Raw genomic sequence first — 20,788 nt, 5'->3', positions numbered from 1 at the left:
ACTCAGCCCTCACTCCTGGGCTCACACCGCTTCCTGCACGTTGCCAGATTCTGCAGTACAAGAAAGAGTGCTCACAGCTGGAGAAGCAGTTGCTGGAGAAGTCCACCGAGCTGGAGCAGCAGCGCCTGAGGGTGGGTGCCAGGGTGGGGCAGGCACAGCCGCCCTCCTCCCGCCTGTCCTGACTCCTCTCCTCCTCACCTAGGACACAGAACACAGCCAGGACCTGGACAGCGCCCTTCTGCGTCTGGAGGAGGAGCAGCAGAGGTGAGGGTGTGGCACAGCCAGGGGGTGGCCTCCTGGACAAGTGAGCAAGTGCTCACCGACCCCCATCCGGCTCTCCCAGAAGTGCCAGCCTGGCCCAGGTGAATGCCATGCTGAGAGAGCAGCTGGACCAGGCAAACTTGGCCAACCAGACTCTGAGCGAGGACATTCGCAAGGTGACCAGTGACTGGACCCGCAGCTGCAAGGAGCTGGAGCAGAGGGAGGCAGCATGGAGGCGCGAGGAAGAGGTAAGTGGGGTGCCAGTGGGGTAGCATGACAGTGGGGGTCCCTGCAGAGGGTTGGATCAGGTCCTGAGAGGGACAGGGAACCTGACCATGTGAGCACAGTAGCAGTGGTCACGGTCATCAAGAGAGAACTGGCCTTGGTTACGTAAGCCCTGGGCCAGGTTCTCAGTTTCCTCTATTCCTCATGACGAGGTGCTGTCGTTATGTCCTGTAGAAAGTTAAGTGACCAGTCCATGGTCATGGTCACACCCTGGCAGCTGGGAGGCCAATCTAGGTCCGATGGGGAAACACAGACCCTTCCGTAGGTCAGCTGGCAGGGCACTGGGGCAGGAGTGCAGCCGCGTCCGTCCCCAGAGCCCCGTGTGTCTGTCCCCACAGTCCTTCAACACCTACTTCAGCAGAGAGCACAGCCGTCTGCTCCTCCTCTGGAGGCAGGTCATGGGGCTCCGACGGCTGGTCAGCGAGGTGAAGATGGGTACCGAGAGGTGAGGCCTGGCCGCTGGGGAGCATGGGGTGCACCTTTCCATGGGCTGCCTCTGGGGATGGGGAGGCAGCTTGCAGGAAGAGAGGCAGTCAGCTTTGCTGGGGCTCAGCTGGACTGTGCTCTTCCTACGATATTTACTCTTGTATTCAGTGCCCCTCTGAGGCATCAAAGATCAGAGAGGCTGATGAGCATCTCAGATCACACAGCAGAGAGCTGTCTGTGTAGTCAGACTTTCCTCTGGTTGCCAGCTCCCAAATAATGACCCAGAGACTTACTATTAACTATGAAAGTGTGGCCTCTAGCTTAGGCTTGTCCCACTCGCTCTTATAACATAATTTAACCTGTTTCTTCGAATCTACATTCTGCCAAGTGGCTCAGTTGCCTCTCCTCCATACCGCATGCCCAACTTCTTCAGTGTCTGGCTGGGTCTTCCTCACGCCGAGATTCATCCCGAGATCCGTTCTTTACCCTGTTCTCTCCTGCCTAGCTATTGGCCACTCAGCCGTTATTAAACCAGCTACAGCGACACATCTTCACACAGGGTAAACAAATGTCCTGCGACACAGCTGAGTTTGGATTTGAAGGCTGCCTCCCTCTTTGTCTTTACGGTTTGTTTGAATCAGGAGCTGTAGATATTCACAAAATGTGATTTAATTTTTTTTTTTTTTTTTTTTTTTTTTTTTGGACAGCATCTCACTATGTAGCTCTGGCTAGCCTCCAATTCAGAGATCCACCTGCTCTGCTTCCCGAGTGCTGGGACTAAACGTGTGCATTACCATGCTCAGCAGATTTTTAAATTTTTGAATTTTTTTCCTTTCTTTTTCTATTTGGTTTTTCAAGACAGGGTTTCTCTGTGTAGTTTTGCGCTTTTCCTGGATCTCACTCTGTAGTCCAGACTGGCCTCAAACTCACAGAGATCCGCCTGCCTCTGCCTCCCGAGTGCTGGGATTAAAGGCATGTGCTATTTTTTTTGTAAAAATCTCCCCCCCTCCTCCAGAGCTGAGGACTGAAGCCAGGGCCTTGTGCTTGCTAGGCAAGCGCTCTACCACTGAGCTAAATCCCCAACCCCATTTTTTCTTTCTTAGAGTCGTTTGCGTTCCAAGCTATCCTGGAACTCACTGTACAGGATGATGGCTTTGAACTTTGACCCTCCTGTTTCCATTGGCGTGCTGGAGTTACAGGCGTGTGCTACCATTCCAAGTTTATGTGTTGCTGGGGACTGAACCTAGGACTTGGCATTTGTTAGGCAAGCACTCTATCTACTGAGCCATGGTCCCAGCCCAGGACTTGGATCTTTTTCTTCCAAGTGCTGGGAATACAGGTCTGTGTCACGCACCATACCTGTCTAAACTTTTTCTTCCTTTAAGCCTCTCACTTGTTAAGGGAACAGCTGCCTGTCCTCGGGGGTTCCTGTAGTCCAGCTTTTGCTGCCTCCTGTGTGCATGAGCCTGCACGCATCCACGGCTAGAGCTGCAGATTGCTTTTTCCTTGGCAAGACTCGGACCCCAGCAGTGCAGTATTCCCTCACAGGAGGCCCCTGGGCCTGGGGCAGGTATCTGCAGCCTGTGATGGTGTTTCTGGCCCAATGCCAGGCTGAAAACTGCATCAGAAATGTTTGATACTTTGCTTGACATACTACTGTGTGTTACCTACAGCCTGAGGCACTCCCCCGCCCCCTGCTGTTGGATGCCTAGCATTGCACTTCAGAGTGAGTGAGCGGGCCCACGGTGAGGTTCTAAGTGGACCTTGTTTTTAATTTGAGAAAGGATCTATCTCATTATATAGCCCTGTGTCGCCTTGAGCTTGAACCATAGGCTAGGCTGGTCTCACACTCACAGAGAATCCTTCTGCCTCCGCCTCCCAAATTCTGTGATTAAAGGCATGTGCCACTAGCCGAGTGGTGGGAGGCGGGGCGGCAGCAGCGCGGCATGGGCCTTTCGTCTCAACGCTCAGGAGGCAGAGTCTTTGGGGCATATATATCTCTGTGTATAATCTCATCTTTGCTTCTTCTCCATTGTGCTTTTACAGTGTGTGTGTGTGTGTGTGTGTGTGTGTGTGTGTGTGTGTGTGTACACACATGTGTGGTAGCTAAGAACAACTTTTGGGAGTCAGCTCTCTCCTTCCACCATGTAGATCACCAAGATCGCACCCAGGTCATCAGGCTTTGCAGCAGGCACCTTTACCCTAAGCGGTTTCAGTCCTTAACACCCGTTTTTGGAGACGAGATCTCAGCCTGGATGCTGCCTGCTTTGGTCTCCTGAGAACTTTGTTCTGCCATCTGACTCAGCTTTGCTGTTGTTGTTTTTGTTATTGTTGTTCAAGACAGGGTTTCTCTGTGTAAACAGCCCCGGCTTTCCTGGAGCTCACTCTATAAACCAGGCTGGCCTCGAACTCGCAGAGATCCACCTGCCTTGGCCTCCCGGGTGCTGGGATTAAAGGTGTGTGCCACCACTGCTCAGCTAATTTGCTGTTCTTGAAGAATCCTGCCTCATCTGGTCATTTTTCTGGGAGGTGTACACACCAGGAGTAGCTTCCCCATTGGTTGTTCTTGGCTGTAGGACCCACTGACTGGGCCTGCCATGATTTATTTAACAGCCACCTGCCTTTTCATGGGTGTTTTGGTATCTCCAGGATTCCTACACTGCTCTGCTGCCGTTAGCCATCTGTCACTGTCTTGTGCTGAGCCTGACTGGGAGATGCATTCTTAGATGCAAAGGGCCCAGATGTTCATACCTTTCAGGGATTTTCCTAACTGCCCTCCCCTGTGGCTCTGCCCACTTGTTCTTCATCAGCTGTATAGGGCACAGCCAGTTTCTCCACAGCCTCACCCATGTTGGGCATAACATGACCTTATTTCCATAATCTGATCGTGACAGATAATGTTGCAGTGTAGTTTTGATTTGTACTTAGGGACCACCCCACACTCCCTTATTCTGCTTTCTCTCAGAGACCTACTGCAGCTGGGTGGGGAGCTAGTCCGCACATCCCGGGCTGTCCAGGAGTTGGGCCTGGGACTGAGTGCCAGCCTGCAGCGGGCTGAGAGCCGGGCTGAGGCAGCTCTGGAGAAGCAAACGCTGCTGCAGGCCCAGCTGGAGGAGCAGCTACGGGCCAAGCTGCTCCGGGAGAAGGACCTGGCCCAGCTGCAGGTGCAGAGTGACCTGGACAAGGCTGACCTTAGTGCCAGGTGGGTAGCAGCAGGCGGCCCATCTGTGGCCAGCTCCCTTGCAGAGGGGCTCACCTGGGGACTCAGAGGGGAGTGTGGTCACCAGGGCTGGGCCCTTCGCCAGGTGAGCCTGGCTGGACTTCCCAGGCACCGTGTTTGAGGTTCAGAGGACTGGGGTCTAGACGTACTGCAGGCAGTTCAACCTCTGATGACATGTATGACCTCAACTCCTGCCTCCAGAGTGAGTCCCCACGGCTCTCTCATGAGACTCAGCCAGAAGTAACCTCATTCCCATTTTACAGCTGGGACATCAGAGGCCCTCAGGTGACAAGTGACTTACTCCAGGTCCCATACCTGGAGAGGTGGATCCTAGGGTCCTTGTTCAGTTTTGGGAACACAGAGGACTTATGCTGGACTTAAGAAGCGGAGGCAGCTCTCCCATTCACCTCTTTCCTCCTTCCTTCAGAGTGACAGAGCTGGCCCTGTCCGTGGAGCACCTTCAGAACCAGAACACAGAGAAGGACCAGGTCAACAGGACCCTTTCCGACAAGTTGGAGGCCCTGGTGAGATGTAGCAGCATGATGTGGCACCAGCCAAATCCATGGCTACTGGCTGAGGGCCAGGCTGCTTGAATGTCCCACCCAGAGTGGGTGCTGTCCTCATAGTGCCTGTCAGGCTTACCACAGTGACATTCACCTCCTCTGTGCCCTTCAGCAGCCATTACACAGTTGAGGAAACCAAAGCCCGGGGTCTCCAATCCAGCATGGGGAGCCAGGACTTGGACCCCCGCTTGAGCTCCCAGGGGACTGCCACTGCCTCCCCTCCAGATGCATACCTCTAGGACACTGCCTGGGCTCCACACCTCCTTTTGGGGCAGGGCTTGGGTTCTTCTTCACTAGGTCATGTGACTGGGACAGGGCACTGTACTTCACTGGGCCTCATGTGTTTGGTGAGGGCAGCTGGCCCGTGGGTATAGCCATAACTGCTACCCAAGAGGGGCAGGAAGACGTGACTTCATACTCTGGCGGGACTGTGACCAACCTTTCTTGTCACTAGGAGTCTCTGCGGCTCCAGGAGCAGGCAGCCCTGGACACTGAGGATGGAGAGGGGCTGCAGCAGACGCTGAGGGACCTAGCACAGGCAGGTTACAGCCCACACAGGGCCGGCCAACCAATTCTGAGCCCCCGCCACAGCCCTTGGGAGCCTGGGATGAACTGGAAGTGGGTGGGGCCTTTCACCTTGGCTGCTGTCGACCTCTGCTGGCTCACCTAGCCTTGCCCCACGGAACCCTGTGAGGCTGTGAGGACAGTGAAGGACAGTGAATGGTAGACCTTGCCTGGAGGGCTGCATTCTGCCAGAGACGACTCAGGAAGGCTTCTTGGGAGAAGGGGCATGTGGGACGTGTCAGCGTTGCCTCGCTTCTGCCAGTCACCTGATAACCTCGACTCCCCTTTTCTCTCTCCCCCCAAGGCTGCTCTATCGGACACAGAAAGTGGTGTCCAGCTCAGCAGCTCAGGGCGCACTGGGGACACCTCTGACGGCAGCCTGCGGGGACTCTCTGGCCCGCGGACCCCAACCCCACCACGGCACTCCTCCCCGGGTCGAGGTCGTTCTCCGCGCCGAGGCCTGTCCCCAGCCTGCTCTGACTCCTCCACGCTCACGCTGATCCACTCCGCCCTGCACAAGCGCCAGCTGCAGGTCCAGGTATTAACGGGCCTGAGCGTCCCGCAGCCAGGGACCCTGGGGGCGGGACTGGGGCCCTGAACAAACGGCTGCTGAGAGTCACAGAATCTGAGCCCGGAGTGCCTGGATGGTTGGGAGTGCCTCAGAAAAGGGGCTGGAGCCCTCAGAAAAGGAGATAAAGCCTGGGGCCAGGACCCTAAGACAAGTCTGGGAGGAAGAATCTGAGCCTAGGACGAAGGGAGCTTGGGAACCAGGGTTGCAGGGAGGAAACGAGGGGGCGGGGCCTGGGCCCTCGGTGGGTGGAGTCAGCATCTAGGGGCCGGTGTTCCTGGGCGGTTTTCCATACCGGCCCCTGGGGGCGCTAGTTAGAGTTGCCCGGTTGGCAGGGAGGTGAGGACACAGGAGTGGAGGGGTGCCCTCTGCTGCCTTAGGCATGTCCAATGCTATGGAGTTGTTAGGAGAGAGTGAGTGGGCTCTTCCAGACCCCGTCACCCCCATACTCCAGGACATGCGTGGGCGCTATGAAGCCAGCCAAGACCTGCTGGGCACCGTGCGCAAGCAGCTCAGTGACAGCGAGAGTGAGCGGCGCGGCCTAGAGGAGCAGCTGCAGCGCCTGCAGGACCAGACAGCGGTCACAGCGCGGGCCCAAGAGGATGCCCTGCGTGAGGCCCAGCGCCTGCGCAGTGCCAACGAGCTCCTGAGCAGGTGCGAGGCCTACAGGGCAGCAGGAGGCCCTGGGCCTAGCCAGCCAGGCCTTTCAGCCGGAGGGTCCCTACCATCCAGGTGAAAAATTTGACAGTTTTCAAGGAAGTAAAAATTCAGTTCTTGTTACCCTTGCCACATTGCAAGTGCCTTCATTGCCAAATGTGGCTATAGAACATTCTAGAATTTCGCTCTCAAGTGCTGTTCTGAACTGTTTCCTGTTGGTTGGTTGCTCCCGGCTGGGAATGAACTTAAGCCTGGTGCATGCCAGAGAAGTACTCTATCACTGAGCTACATCCCAGCCAAACTAGAGATAGTTTTTTTGTTATCTGAGTTTTATTTATTTATTTATTTATTTTGAGACAGAGCCTTACTATGTAGCCCTGGCTGGCTTGGAACTACTATATATTCTGAACTGACCTCAAACTTGGGGCAGTCCTCCTGCCTCAGTGTCTTAAGTGCTGGATTTTGGATGTGAGCTACTAGTTCCTGCTTTTCTTTTCTTTTTTTTTTTTTAAGACAGTTCTCTATGTAGCCCTGGCTGGCCTGGAGCTCTTTCTGTAGCCCAGGCTGGGCTTGCACTCCCAGAGATTCGCCTGCCTTTGCCTCCCTAATGCTGGGATTAAAGGTGTGCGCCACTATGCCCAGTCCTGGTAGAAACTTTTAAAAGAAGAAGATGATGATGGTGATGATGATGGTGATGATGATGGTGATGGTGGTGGTGATGGTGGTGGTGATGGTGGTGGTGATGATGGTGATGGTGGTGGTGATGTGTGTGATGATGGTGATGGTGGTGGTGATGGTGGTGATGGTGGTGGTGGTGATGATGATGATGGTGATGGTGATGATGATGGTGATGGTGGTGGTGATGATGATGATGGTGGTGGTGGCGATGATGTGGATATGTGCGCTCCTAGAAGCAGAGCTGTCAGCTAGGTCCCTGTGGATCTGAGGTTTGAGGTGACTGTGAGCCACCCTAGGTGGATGCTGAGAGATGAGCTGGTCCTGCAAGAGCAGCGCGTGCTCAAGAGGAGTGTTATCCTTGATCTTCACTCGTGTGCCATCACACACACACACGCAGAAAGAAAGAAAGAGAAAAAAGGAAAAACAAAAAACCCGGTGGAGTTCTGGTTTTGCCTTCCATAGACCTGGCAGTATGGAAGCACAGTAGGCATGCATGTGTGCATTTGTAGACCTACTGTGTTCCAGGCTGTGTGGCAAGTGCTGTGCCCATGTTATCTCAAGTGTATATGCTTCTGTCAGGTCTGCCATCACACAGCTGGAGAAGGACTTCCCAGACCACACTCCAAGTGTAGATGAAGTGGCAGTGTGGCTCAGCTGGGACCCAGCCTTGGGTTTCTTTGTGTGGGAAGGAACTGGGTCTTTTAAAGGTTGTGTCCTTGGTGAGAAACCCATTTTGCATTCTGCTGTCTTAATATCATGCCACAAGCTGTTTTTCACCTTGGTATTTAGTATATTTGGGGGTTGCCACCCTGTAATAAAGAGGTGGGCAGCCCTTAGCCTGATCTCCAAACCCTGGCTGACAAGGGAGCCTCCAGCTTCTGCACTGGACTGGAGCTGGGGAAGGTGGCAACTCTCTGCAAGCCTCGGGCATTCCCACTGGCTTCCTCCTTCCTCTGTGGCACACTGGGTACATGCTGCTGCTCTGTGCAGTGTGAAGCTCTGGGATCCAGACAGATCCAGCTCTGTCCAGCTTGCCAGGATCGAGGGTGATAGATGACAGGTGTTTCCTGGCCATGCACCTTAGAACTGGCACGCAAGATGCCTGTGTGTCCTAGGAGCCTGGCTCTGGCCTGTCCCCCCTGCTGGGGTACTTGCAGGCAACACCAGTATCTTCCCCCATTCCTTGGGTCTGTAGAGATGCAAAATTGGGAGGAAAGATATTCTCAGTGCTGGGTGATATGAGATGAGTTAGCTGTGAGAAGCATCAGGGAAGGCTTCCTGGAGGCAGTATCCTGGAGGACAGGGGATGTGGTCAGAGTAGTCAGTCCGACCACCTTCCCTGGTGGAGAGCAGCCTCAGAAAAGCCCTGTCCTCTCCTTGCTTGTCCTGTAGGGAGAAGGGCAGCCTGGCCCACAGCCTGCAGGTGGCCCAGCAGCAGGCTGAGGAGCTACGCCAAGAACTGGAAAAGCTGCAGTCGGCCCAGGAGGAGCTGAGGCGTCAGCACACCCAGTTGGAGGACGAGCAAGAGGACTCGGTGCAGGAGGGCGCCCGGGCCCGAAGAGAGCTGGAGCGCAGGTGGGTCCCTGCTCACCTGGGGTCTCTCCATCGCACCTCTCGGGAATGTGGGCATCATGTTCTCTCTACTGCTTCCTGTTGTCTAGGGGCAACAACATCTTTAGGGGACCCTGAGAAAACCAAGATAATGGTCAGTCCTGAGAGAGTTGGATGTTGTCTGGTCTCGGTGTGATGGGGAAATGTAGGGCTTATCTGTAGTTGTGGCTGGAGTAGTCTGTGAGGCTGGACCATCTCAGTCGGCAGCCTTGAAGTTGTTCTGGATATAGAATTCTGAGGAAACTGCAACAGAGGCATCTGAGAGGCTGGGTCACCGGGGCCACCCGTTTTCATTGTGTCTGGTCCCCTTGTTCTGAAAACACAAACTTTCAAAGGAAACACACATTTCTGCATTAACACAACTGTGACTGGGTATTGTATACAAGCCAGCCAAAGATGATTTTTTTTTTATGTTTGAGCAAATAAAATATATGTCATCTGTCTTGTAGTTTTTCTAGGTTTATTTCTTTATGTCTATAGCCAGGATTTTCAGGGGGTCTTCCCTGATCAAATCTGACTGTGCCTCTTTAACCTTAAACGAATCCACAGCCTTTCGTTTCCTGTGGAACAAAAGCATAACCTCTTCCCCAAAGCAATACATTTTCTGACTTCCATTTTAAAGTTAAGGCATCCCTGAAGTGTCTAGGCTGGTTTAATTCATCAGTCCCTTCCACAATCCAGTGTCTCTCAGCCGCTGTCGTTCTCTGTTCACTAGCATTCAAAAAATTCAAAATTAACAAAGCACCACATAAGGTCCAAACCCCTGTGTTATAATATTCCATCCTTATGTGGCTTATTTTTTATGCTGTTCTTTTTTAAAGACTTTATTAATTATAAACTATTTTTCTATGACTGTTTATACCCATTTTCTTCATCATCAAAGCACATTTTAAAACATATCATACCTTTTTAGAGGTTTTCTGTGTCTGGGCCTGGCCTTACTAAGCATCTGTAGTGTTTTCTGATGGTGTGAGACAAATCTTAAACTGCTGTGTCAGCCACCAGCATGGCTTAGCCTAACTCCTGGTGCTGGTGCTGGTGCATGGCACCAGAGGCTGGCTCCAGCCCCAGGCAGTTTCTGTACAGCCTACCCAAGAGACTGGTCACCAGGAGGCTGCACCAGGAAGCACATTTGACTCTGTGTTCCAAACTTTTTTTTAGCTTTCTCAGGCCTTATGTGGATATACATTGGAACGCCATATGTAGACAGACTTTCACCAGCCCATGGATGGGCTAGAGAGATGGCTCAGCAGTTGGCTGTTCTTCCAGAGGACCTGGGTTCAATTCCCAGCACTAACATGGCAGCTCAAAACTATCTGTAACTCCTGTTCCAGGAATTCTGACACCCTCATATGGACATACACGCAGGCAAAACACCCAGTACACATAAAATAATAAGAAAAAATGACCTAGAGACTTATTATTAATTATGAAGGCCCAGCTTTAGCTTAAGCTTGTTTCTAACTAGCTCTTATAACTTAAATTAACCCATTTTTTTAATCTACATTCTTCCACGTGCTCATTACCTCATCTCCATTATGCCCATCCTGGCTTTCCCACATCTGATTGGCGACTCTGCCTTTCTTCTTCCCAGAGCTCTCTCTGTTCAGAAGTCCCTGCTATACCTCCTGCCTAGCTATTGGCCACTTAGCTTCTTATTAAACCAGTCACAGTGACACATTCTCACACAGTGTAAAAGGAATATGCCACAACAGTCCTCTGTCCCACAGCCACAGGCAGCTGGAGCAGTTGGAAGTGAAGCGCTCGGGGCTGGCTAAGGAGCTGGTGGAGGTGCGAGAGGCACTGAGCTGTGCCATACTGCAGAGGGATGTGCTGCAGGCGGAGAAGGCAGAGGTGGCCGAGGCGCTGACCAAGGTGAGTCCTGTCAGCTGCACAGCTCATGATTCTCCACTGCCTACAGGCTGACCCTTCTCAGGCTACTGTCGGAGCATGTCACTCATGTCACTGACCTCTTTCTCTGGATACAGACTGACTTTTCATTTTATTTTCTATTTATTTATTTATTTATTTTTAAATTTTTTGGTTTTTCAAGACAGGGTTTCTCTGTGTTACGCTGGTTATCCTGGAACTTGCTTTGTAGACCAGACTGGCCTTGAACTCACAGAGATCCACCTGCCTCTGCCTCCCAAGTGCTGGAATTAAAGGCATGCACCACCACCACCCAGCTGACTTTTTATTTATTTATTTTTTTATTTTTTTTTGTTTTTTTTTTTTCGAGACAGGGTTTCTCTGTGTAGCTTTGCGCCTTTCCTGGAACTCACTTGGTAGCCCAGGCTGGCCTCGAACTCACAGAGATCCGCCTGCCTCTGCCTCCCAAGTGCTGGGATTAAAGGAGTGCGCCACCACCACCCTGACTTTTTATTTTTATCTACTTATTTATTTGTTACTGTGTTTTGAAAACTGCCCGCATTCCCCTCCCCGCCCCCGTGTGTCTGTGTGTGTCTGTGTGTCTGTGTGTTGGAGCACAAGTGTGTGCTGTGACAATTGTCTAGAAGTCAAGACAGCCTTGGCGTCCATCCATGCCTTCCACCTTATTTATGGCCCGTCATTGTTTCCTGCTGTGTATACTACACTAGCCGGATCTTGACCTCCGGAGGACTCTCCTGTCTGTCCCCCATTTATTTGTGGTCCGTCATTGTTTCCTGCTGTGTATCCTACACTAGCCGGATCTTGACCTCCGGAGGACTCTCCTGTCTGTCCCCCATTTGCTGTAGGAATGCTGGCGTTATACTTGTTACCTTCTGCCTACAGCTTGTACATGGATTCTGGGGATTTGAACTCATGTTCTTATACTTAAGCAGCAAGAATCTTACCACTGAGCCATCTCCCTAGCCCCACAGCCTGGCTTTTGACCCAGTCCACAGATCGCTGCTTCTTCAGGGGCTCCTTGGACTCGAGCTTGAAGCTCAGGGTCACCTGGTTCTTTCTGTGGAGATGGGTCCTGGGACTGAGGAAGTTGGGGCCATTGTCCTGAGAGTCCTCTGAAGGTGCTTGTCCCACTTCCGGCGACATGATGGCCTTCTAGGCTGCGTTTGGAGACTCTTCTGACCCCTGGCTCTGCCTCTTAGTCCTTTCTTGAGCAGCTCTAGGGTATGAGGTGTCTTTCAGACAGCCTCCCCGTCTGTGGCCATCTTTGGTGGGATTGCCTGACTCCCGTCAACCCTTTCTCCAGTCGGTCAGGGTCTGCTTCCCTGTCCCCACTGCAGGCTGAAGCTGGCCGTGCACAGCTAGAGCTCTCCCTGACCAAGCTGAGGGCAGAGGAGGCCTCCCTTCGAGACTCCCTGTCCAAGATGAGTGCCCTCAATGAGAGTCTCGCCCAGGACAAGCTGGAGTTAAACCGCCTCATGGCCCAGGTATTCTCTGCACCAGCCACATGTCCCCTCCACCAGGGAGATACCACAGAGGCATGCCGGGGCTCCCACACCCTCCCCTGTCTGTCCTGCTGTCCAACTCTCATCCTGTCTGTCTTTCTTTGCCTCTGTTTTGTGCATCATAGAAGGATGCCCTGGTGGCCCTGCTCTATTTTGATCCTTTGTTCTCTGCACCATGGACATTCTTCCTTCAGTTTAGGGAGCCTCCCCTGGACTGGCTGTGGCCATTGGTGGGGATGGAGGGGGCATCCCTGGTCCTGGGAGGGTCCCCCAGACCTTTATCCATACCCTGCAGCTAGAGGAAGACAAGGCGGCACTCCTGGACCGACAGCAGCAGGCAGAGCACGCCACTACGTTTGCTCTGGAGGAGCAGGAACGTTTGGAGCAGCTGAGGCTGGAGCAGGAGGTGGAGCGCCAGGGTCTGGAGGGTTCCTTGTGTGCGGCTGAGCAGGCCCGGGAGGCGCTGGAGCAGCAGCTCCGTGCATTGCGCAGTGAACGCAGTCACCTGCAGGAGCAGTTGGCCCAGGTGGGCTGAGCTCCCGTGCAGCTGTGTGGGGAGGGGCTCCTGGCCACTCACACCCTAGTCTAGGATAAGCCACAGGCTCGGGCGCTTGCCTCTGCGTCCATATGCACCCCACTTCTTCTAGCTGAGGGCCTTGAACAAACTGCCCTACCCTGCATGCTTCTGCCATCCCGTCTGTCATTTAGAGGATGTGCCGGCTCTGAGCCAGCCTTGGTGACAATCTGTCATGTGAAGAAAGTAGAGATTCGGGGAACTGAAGCCACACCGCTGGAAGGCAGCTTAGGTTCCAGGGCTCCAGGGTCTGTGATGCAGCCTCTGTCCTGGGGTCCAGGGTTCCTGTGAAGAAGGTGTAGCTCCGGCTCCTCCCTGCAGCCTGCACAGCTGTGTTCAGCTTCTCAGAAAGTTTAGGGTGCAGGGCGCAGTGGGTGACTCGGGCTTGTGTTTTTTCACATGTGTGCATTTGCAGGTGTAGAAAAGGCTAGGGTTTGCCTGGGCACGTACAGCACACCAGTACAGCGCCTGTGCTTTAACTCTTAGCCTCCTGCTGCCAGGCCAGGGCCCGACTAGACCCCCCCATTAAAGTACTGCATAGTGAAGCAGCCAGGGCTTCTGCTCACAATCCCTGGGTCGGCCAGCTCTCCCGGCAGCTGAGTGGACGGGACCAGGAGCTGGAGCAGGCCCTGCGGGAGTCACAGCGGCAGGTGGAGGCACTGGAGCGCACAGCCCGGGAGAAGGAGGCACTGGCCAAGGAGCGGGCTGGCCTGGCTGTGCAGCTCGCAGCAGCAGAGCGTGAGGGCCGGACCCTGTCGGAGGAGGCCATTCGTCTGCGGTAAGGGCTTTGCCCAGCTCCTGGCAGGGGGCATCCCTGGGGCCACTTCCTGAGCAGCCACGCCCCAGGGTTAACCCAGAGGAGCAGTCACTTAGGAGCCACACTTACCCACTCAGCCTAGCTCAGGTGCGTTTTCCTCGGGGAACCTGGTTCTAGCTGGGCAGGTAGGCTGGCGTTTGGCCCACACTGGCCACACCCTGATAGTCCTGGGGCGGGGAGGCTGAGTCCCAAGGCCTCAGGGATTGTGTGTTACAGCTTGGAGAAGGAAACCCTGGAGAGCAGCCTGTTTGACGTGCAGAGGCAGCTGGCGCAGCTCGAGGCCCGCCGGGAGCAGTTAGAAGCCGACAGTCAAGCCCTGCTGCTGGCCAAAGAAGCCCTGACTGGTATGAGGATCTGGGGAACACCCGGGCTCCATGCTAAACTTTAGCTGTGGGTACTGGGGTCTCGAAGATGTTAGGAGCCCTAGGTGAGGTATGTGGCAGACCTGGCTTTCTGTCCTGAGCTGTTACCAGGATGAGGTGAAGGAGCTCGTGAAGGCCTTGGCACAGTGCCTGACTCGGCCAACTGTGGCTGCTGCTTCTTCGTCATCAGGGAGGCTGGAGAGTTCTAAGGTCCCTATAGATCCGTCAGCTGCTCCCATGAATCAGCCAAATGGTCCCCACATGCTCCCCACTCTCAACCCTTCCAGCTCAGCAACGGTAAAGCTCAGCCAGCTAAGCCCCTGCTTGGGTCATGGAAATTGACTTTGCTGAGTCAGACAGGCCCAGGGAGGGCAATGCTGCTGGGCTTCCCACCTGGGCAGTGCCCTTCCTGGTCAGGTGGGACCCGCCTCCCACTGTGTCTCTCGGCGAGGGCTGCTGTTGTCACTGGTGGAGACACTCCATAAAGCCAGACGGTGCTGGAGCCTCGTCTTGGACAGGATGAGGTTGAACTAACAGGGCACATCATTTGTGACGTGCAGGGATGGATGGGATGTTCCCAGCTGCTTGACCCATGGTGTCACTGCCCTTTTGATACCCTTCCCCTCTGGCTGGCACTTCTCATCAGGCATTTTATCCCTTGTACATGAGGGGAACAGAGCCAGTGAGCCCATACGGCAGGTGGAAAACTGGCATCCAGAGGGGGTGAGCCGCTTGTCCAAGAAGCTCAGCGTAGCTGCCAGGCAAGCTCCCTTCCCTCAGCTTTTGCCCATGTGGCTCCTGTGGCCCAGGTCTGTCGTCCCAGAGGGAGGTTGTGACTCAGCCCTGTCTTCCTGCCACCCATCTTGTGCAGGGGAGCTGGCGGGCCTGCGGCAGCAGGTCACAGCCACCGAAGAGAAGGCAGCCTTGGACAAGGAGCTGATGACCCAGAAGCTGGCGCAGGCTGAGCGGGAGGCGCAGGCCTCTCTGCGGGAGCAGCGGGCAGCCCATGAGGAAGACCTTCAGAGACTCCAGCGTGAGAAGGTTTGGTCAGCTGGGGAGGAGTAGGCCGGCCTCTGAACCTCACTGTCTCTGCTCTGGGGAGGCATCTGTCTTGCTCTGCCTCAGTTTCTACATCTGTCAAACAGGACTTCGTGTCTGCCATGGAGGCCCTGGGGACAGCTGGGGAGATCTGTGGGAGTGAGTTGTCCTTATCAGTTGTGTAGAGTTCCAGACCCCAGATTAGGTCCAGTCCTAGTGAACCTGATGGAAACCCACAGCCATACTGCAGCAAGACCAGTATAACATTTAGCAGAAAGCAGGCTGGGCGTGGTGGTGCACACCTTCAGTCCCACCACTCAGAAGGCAGAGACAGGCAGATCTCTGAGAGTTTGAGGCCAGCCTGGTCTACATAGTTCCAGAACAGCCAGGGCTACATGGTGAGACCTTGTCTCAAAACAAAACAAGCAAACATACAGTAAAAAGCTACATTCATGTCCTAAGTTTCAAGAATGACACTGATTCTGTGCTTACGTTTCCTGAGTTTGTGTCTGATCTTGGACTCACTGATGCTCTATAACGTTTTTGTTCCTTCATTTTCCCACCCACAGAAATGGGGTAGATTGTTATGGGGTCTTCAGTGGGAAGGGGTTAGTGTAGCAACAGCACTTAATAAATTTCCTGTCAGTTCCTGTTCTTGGGGTGCTCTCCAGACTGGTCTGCAGGACGAGGACCTTTAAAAAAAACCAGCCTGGTCAGGGCTGCCTCCAACAGTTTCATGTTCTCACTGCAGGACTCCTATAAAGTAGTGTGAGAGATGCCCCCCAGCCTCCATGAATTATGGTGGAAATGACCACACATGGCCAGTAGATGGCAGGGTAGCACCTAAAGGCCTTCAGAAAATTGTAGGGCACAGGCAGTGTGCCCTCACCACAAGAAAGCCGTTCTTCGTCATGGGCTGTACCATGCCCCTAGGGAGCCACATTCTGATGCCTGGCCCTGTCTGTCTGGGCCTCATCAGTGCTCCCAAGTCTGTATTCTCTTCAGCTTCCCTGCCAGTCTGGTCCCCAGAGTTCTGTCACTCCTTGTAACCAGCCCTACTCCGCTTTACACAACCCTCTAGCTGCCTGCCCAGAGCTGGCGAGATGGCTCAGCGGTTAGAGCACTTGCTGCTCTTCTAGAGGACCTGGGTTAAATTCCCAGCACCCACATGACATCCACAACTTCTCCATAACTTCAGTTCCAGGGACTCCAACTCCATCTTCTAACCTTCAGAGGCATCAGGCTTGTAAATGGTGCAAGACATACATGCAGACAAAACACCCATGCACATAAAATAAAGAAGTCCAAAAGAATTTAAAAAATACAATCCAGATCGTCTTTGTCCCCTTGGCTTGAGTCTCTATTGTCCCCATAGCCCTCAATTCCACAGCTCGCCTGGTCTGGCCCATGGTCACCATGGAGGATTTCTGAGGTTCCAGCCTGTTCTTCCCTCCAGGCCTCCAGGCTACACTCCTGGCCTAGTTCTCTTCTGCCTGGACGGCTCCACCCTCCCCAGGGAGCATTCTTGTCCCCAGACCAGGCTGCTGTGCCTCCCTGCTGCGTCCACAGACCTGATGTGACCTGTCACTGTCCTGTCTCTTAGCTGTGGGGTACTTGGGACTTTTGCTGACCTGAAGTACACAAGGGACTTCCTGGGCTCTCCCGGTGTGTCACACAGCCTGGTTCTGGCCCTCAGGAGGCTGCGTGGCGGGAACTGCAGGCAGAGCGGGCCCAGCTGCAGGGCCAGCTGCAGCAGGAGCGAGAGGAGCTGCTGGCCCGGATGGAGGCTGAGAAGGAGGAGCTGAGCGAGGAGATCGCAGCCCTGCAGCAGGAGCGGGATGAGGGCCTGCTCCTGGCCGAGAGCGAGAAGCAGCAGGTCTGGAGTCTGGGCGGCCGCCGTGGCTCTCCCGGCTCTGCCCAGAATTCCCCCCACACACACACCTCAGCAGCCAGAGTCCAGGAACCACCAGTTCCCCCTGGGCCTCAGTTTTCTCCCCGGCAGAGAGAGACTGGGAGAGAGAGAGGTCTAGCACACGGGCGCTGACAGGCGACACAGGCAAGCTGTCTCCCATTCTCCTGTCCCTGCTAGTCAGGCTGGAGACACCTCTGGGTTAATTCTTGATTTCTATAAGGTAATGGAGTGGGGCAGACCACAGCCGTCTCCTGCTGTGTCGCCCTGGCAAATGACATTCTCCCCGAGCCATCTCTTTCTCTCCTGTAACATGGGGTCACAGCAGCCTTCGCCATGGGGTAGTTGAGGTATTAGTTAAGTCTGTAGATCATGTCCACATCCAGGCTCCTGCTGCTGCTCCAGAACCCCATCGGAGGGCTCCAGAGAGTGAACAGGCACCTCCGTCCTGGGTCCACCCTCGGTGGGCCAGTGCTGCTACTGAGCACCATGGGAGGCTAAGAGAAAGAACTGGCCGCCCACTAAGCCCAGTCTTCCTTGCCTCTGCCTAGGCCTTGTCCCTGAAGGAGTCTGAGAAGACGGCACTGTCTGAGAAGTTGATGGGAACCCGGCACAGTCTGGCTGCCATCTCTCTGGAGATGGAACGGCAGAAGCGAGATGCTCAGAGCCGGCAGGAACAGGACCGGGTAGGTAGGCCGCCAGGCCTCTATCCAAGGGAAAAGCAGCACAAGAGACCAGCTTCAAGGCCAGCCCCCCTCACCTCACAGCTAAAGAATGATCAAGGTGTGGCGGGCCTCTGGGAGAGGCTTTATTTCAGCCAGAGGGGTAGGACAGTGCAGTGGCCAGTGTTGGGGGGCCACATCAGGACTAAGAGTGAGCATCCTGACTGCCTCCAGAACACAGTGAACGCCCTGACATCTGAGCTTCGAGACCTCCGGGCCCAGCTGGAGGAGACCACGGCGGCCCATGCCCAGCAGGTGAAAGAACTCCAGGAGCAGGCGGGGACCCTGGGCAGGCAGCGGGAGTCCTGCATGCGTGAGGTGAGCTGATGCTGCTCTGTCCTGGCAGCATGCAGGGGGCTGCTGCATGTGTGCTGGGGCTGATCCTGTGAGTGCTCCTGCAGTGAGGACAGGCAGTGACTAGCCCATGGAGGAGGCAGCCAACATTTATTAAGCACCTGAGGTTTGCAAGGGGAGTTTGGGGGGACTCATTCACTGGACAGTCCTGATGGGGATTGTTTCAGGTTCAGTGTCCCATACCATCACTGAGGTCAGCCACCCGCCTCAGATTCCAGGGGCAGTGTTGGGACCATGGTGTCCCGTAGCCAGCCAGGGAAGTGGCATACAAGCCCATTCCCGCCATGGCCTTAGCCTGAGGGCCCTGACCCCATTCTGGACCCACAGGCAGAAGAGCTGAGGACTCAGCTGCGCCTGTTGGAGGACACCCGTGATGGGCTGCGGCGGGAGCTGTTGGAGGCTCAGCGCAAGGTCCGGGACAGCCAGGAGGGCTGTGAGGCCCATCGCCAGGAGGCCAGTGAGCTGCGGCGCAGTCTCAGTGAGGGCACCAAGGAGCGTGAGGCCCTGCGACGTTCCAACGAGGAGCTGAGGACCGCTGTGAAGAAGGCTGAGAGCGAGCGCATCAGGTGAGGGCTGCAGTGGACCCGGCCAACCTGACCCCATCCTCTGCCGGTTAAGAGTCTAACTGAGCCGGGCGGAGGTGGCGCACACCTTTAATCCCAGCTCTCGGGAGGCTGAGCCAGGCGGATCTCTGTGAGTTCGAGGCCAGCCTGGGCTACACAGCGAAACCCTGTCTCGGAAAACCAAAAAAAAAAAAAAAAAAAAAAAAAGTCTAACTGAACCGTGGTTTAGGGGACCATGTAGCTGGTAAGCTTTGGTCTGTAAGCACAGCCTAGCAGGGAGGTCAGTTTGGTGGCTTGTCTGCTACAGAAAATGGACAGGTGACAACAGAGAGGGTTGGGTCACTCTCAGGCCTCACCTGTGTCAATAGCTTTGGAAACTGAGTCCCCTCCTGGAGTCCCTCATGTGCCTCTCCATGCCAAGGGGCTTTTGGGTCAGTACAAGGGCAGCCATGTGGGCAGGCGGCATTTGGGCTACCTTGGGCTAAGATGGGGCCTGGTGGGGCCAGGGGACAGCCTTGTGCACCCAGATGCAGACGACGGTCCCAGGACGCGGCCTCTGCCTTCTCTCCTCTCCAGCCTGAAGCTTGCCAATGAAGACAAGGAGCAGAAGCTGGCTCTCCTGGAGGAGGCTCGAATGTCCGTGGGCAGGGAGGCTGGGGAGCTGCGGGCCTCCCTGCAGGAGGTGGAGCGGTCCCGGCTGGAGGCCCGTCGGGAGCTGCAGGAACTTAGGCGGCAGGTTCGGCCCTGGCTCCTGCCCTTCCACACGCTCTGGCCAGCAAGCAGCACCCTCTCAGGAGGCCGGTTCCAGTGTGTAAACTCAAGGCCTGGGCTGCAGCAAGCCTCTTACCTAAGCTTGACATCCATGGGTGGGGTTTTGTGAGAGACTTTTTCTGGGGAGACACAACATTACCCCACACCCACACCATATACCTCTACTCACCCCAGAAGGGAACCCACAGCAGACCAAAGTAATGGTTGCACCAAAAGTCCAACTCGATGAACCAGTGGGTTTTTATAGTAATTACAGGAGCCGAAAGGATTCAAAATTGGCTCCATCACAGAAACCCCCACCCCGGCACGGGCAACAACTCCCAAAGGCTGCAGACCTGGCGCTCTCTGTACAGCTTCAGGCAGCTAGACGGGGAGGCCCCTCCCCCATCGGTTGTTTACTCATCTGTGAGGCTGGGGAGGGGCTTTGGAGAATTTTCCAGCTTTCCATTCCCTCATGAAAGGCAGTGTTTACCTCGCCTCCCTCCTGGAGAGTGTTCAGTTGAGAGGAAACTGTGTTAAGCAGATGGGTTTCCAGGGGCCCTCTACCATGAACTGTGTAGATGCTATGTGCCTGCGTCACATCCAGACTCGGGTATCCCACAGCGAGGCCCAGCAGCATCTTGTCTAGTTCTAAAGACACCTGAGCAATGAAGGAGTGGCCCCTGGGAACCAGGTCAGGCTAGCAACTGCTTCCACTTTTACAGGCCACACGGCTGTCTCCACCCCTCCCTCCCTTACTGTGGTAAGAAAGCAACCATAACCTGGGCATGGTGGTGCAGGCCTGTAATCCCAGCTACTATGGAGATTGAGGCCAGAGGGCCACAGGTTCAAGGTTTGCCTGGGCTGCAGTCTTGACTTACTGAGGCCCTCTTCAAAATAAAAAGTAAAACCAGCAAGACTATAAATCACTAACTGAGAATGCTCACCAAAGGCATGAAGCCCTGCATCCACTGCCCAGTAAGTACTGCCAGGAAATAAAAGTAGGTACTGGAGAGATGGCTCAGCGGTTAAGAGCACTGACTGTTCTTCCAAAAGACCTGGGTTCGATTCCCATCACCTACATGGCAGCTCATAACTGTAATTCTAGTCTCAAGGTATCCAATACCCTCTTCTGGCATCCACAAGCACATGTGGTGCACAGACAGACAGACAGGGCAAAGTACTTGTACACATAAACAAAAAAAAGTAAAAAAAAAATTTTTCTCAGACAGGATTTCTCTATGTAACAGTCTTTCTTGGCTGTCCTGGACCAGGCTGGCCTCGAACTCAGAGATCCTCTTGCCTCTGCCTCCCGAGTGCTGGGATTAAAGGTGTGCGTCACCACCACACCTGGCGTATACATTTTTTAGAAAGGAAAGTAGAAGAGGTTGGGTGTGTAACTCATGGGCAGGATGCTTGCCTAACATGCCAAAGCCTGTTTGATCTGGAGCACGAGATGGGAGGTGCGTGTGCC

The 20,788-nt window shown here is 54.5% G+C and overlaps 1 protein-coding gene across 6 annotated transcripts in view; it reads left to right on the top strand.

The window, feature by feature from the left end:
- Window positions 1–20,788, top strand: part of Crocc (ciliary rootlet coiled-coil, rootletin) — a 44,914-nt gene that overhangs the window by 12,826 nt on the left and 11,300 nt on the right. For 5 of the 6 annotated variants that reach the window (XM_037203154.1, XM_037203155.1, XM_037203152.1 and 2 more), the window contains 21 exons: window positions 48–131; window positions 203–264; window positions 344–509; window positions 885–991; window positions 3,938–4,174; window positions 4,620–4,716; window positions 5,210–5,293; window positions 5,624–5,857; window positions 6,342–6,541; window positions 8,615–8,797; window positions 10,564–10,708; window positions 12,061–12,207; window positions 12,521–12,751; window positions 13,384–13,577; window positions 13,833–13,960; window positions 14,850–15,019; window positions 16,713–16,892; window positions 17,477–17,611; window positions 17,822–17,965; window positions 18,329–18,567; window positions 19,141–19,300. In XM_037203154.1, coding sequence (XP_037059049.1) covers window positions 48–131; window positions 203–264; window positions 344–509; window positions 885–991; window positions 3,938–4,174; window positions 4,620–4,716; window positions 5,210–5,293; window positions 5,624–5,857; window positions 6,342–6,541; window positions 8,615–8,797; window positions 10,564–10,708; window positions 12,061–12,207; window positions 12,521–12,751; window positions 13,384–13,577; window positions 13,833–13,960; window positions 14,850–15,019; window positions 16,713–16,892; window positions 17,477–17,611; window positions 17,822–17,965; window positions 18,329–18,567; window positions 19,141–19,300 — 3,327 coding nt within the window. The remainder of the gene's footprint in view (window positions 1–47; window positions 132–202; window positions 265–343; window positions 510–884; window positions 992–3,937; window positions 4,175–4,619; window positions 4,717–5,209; window positions 5,294–5,623; window positions 5,858–6,341; window positions 6,542–8,614; window positions 8,798–10,563; window positions 10,709–12,060; window positions 12,208–12,520; window positions 12,752–13,383; window positions 13,578–13,832; window positions 13,961–14,849; window positions 15,020–16,712; window positions 16,893–17,476; window positions 17,612–17,821; window positions 17,966–18,328; window positions 18,568–19,140; window positions 19,301–20,788) is intronic. The other variant, XM_028880709.2, reaches the window with a different exon arrangement.

The sequence above is a fragment of the Peromyscus leucopus genome, chromosome 2, assembly GCF_004664715.2.
Source record: "Peromyscus leucopus breed LL Stock chromosome 2, UCI_PerLeu_2.1, whole genome shotgun sequence".
NCBI lineage: Eukaryota > Metazoa > Chordata > Mammalia > Rodentia > Cricetidae > Peromyscus > Peromyscus leucopus.
This window is presented reverse-complemented; position numbering and strand designations above follow the sequence as displayed.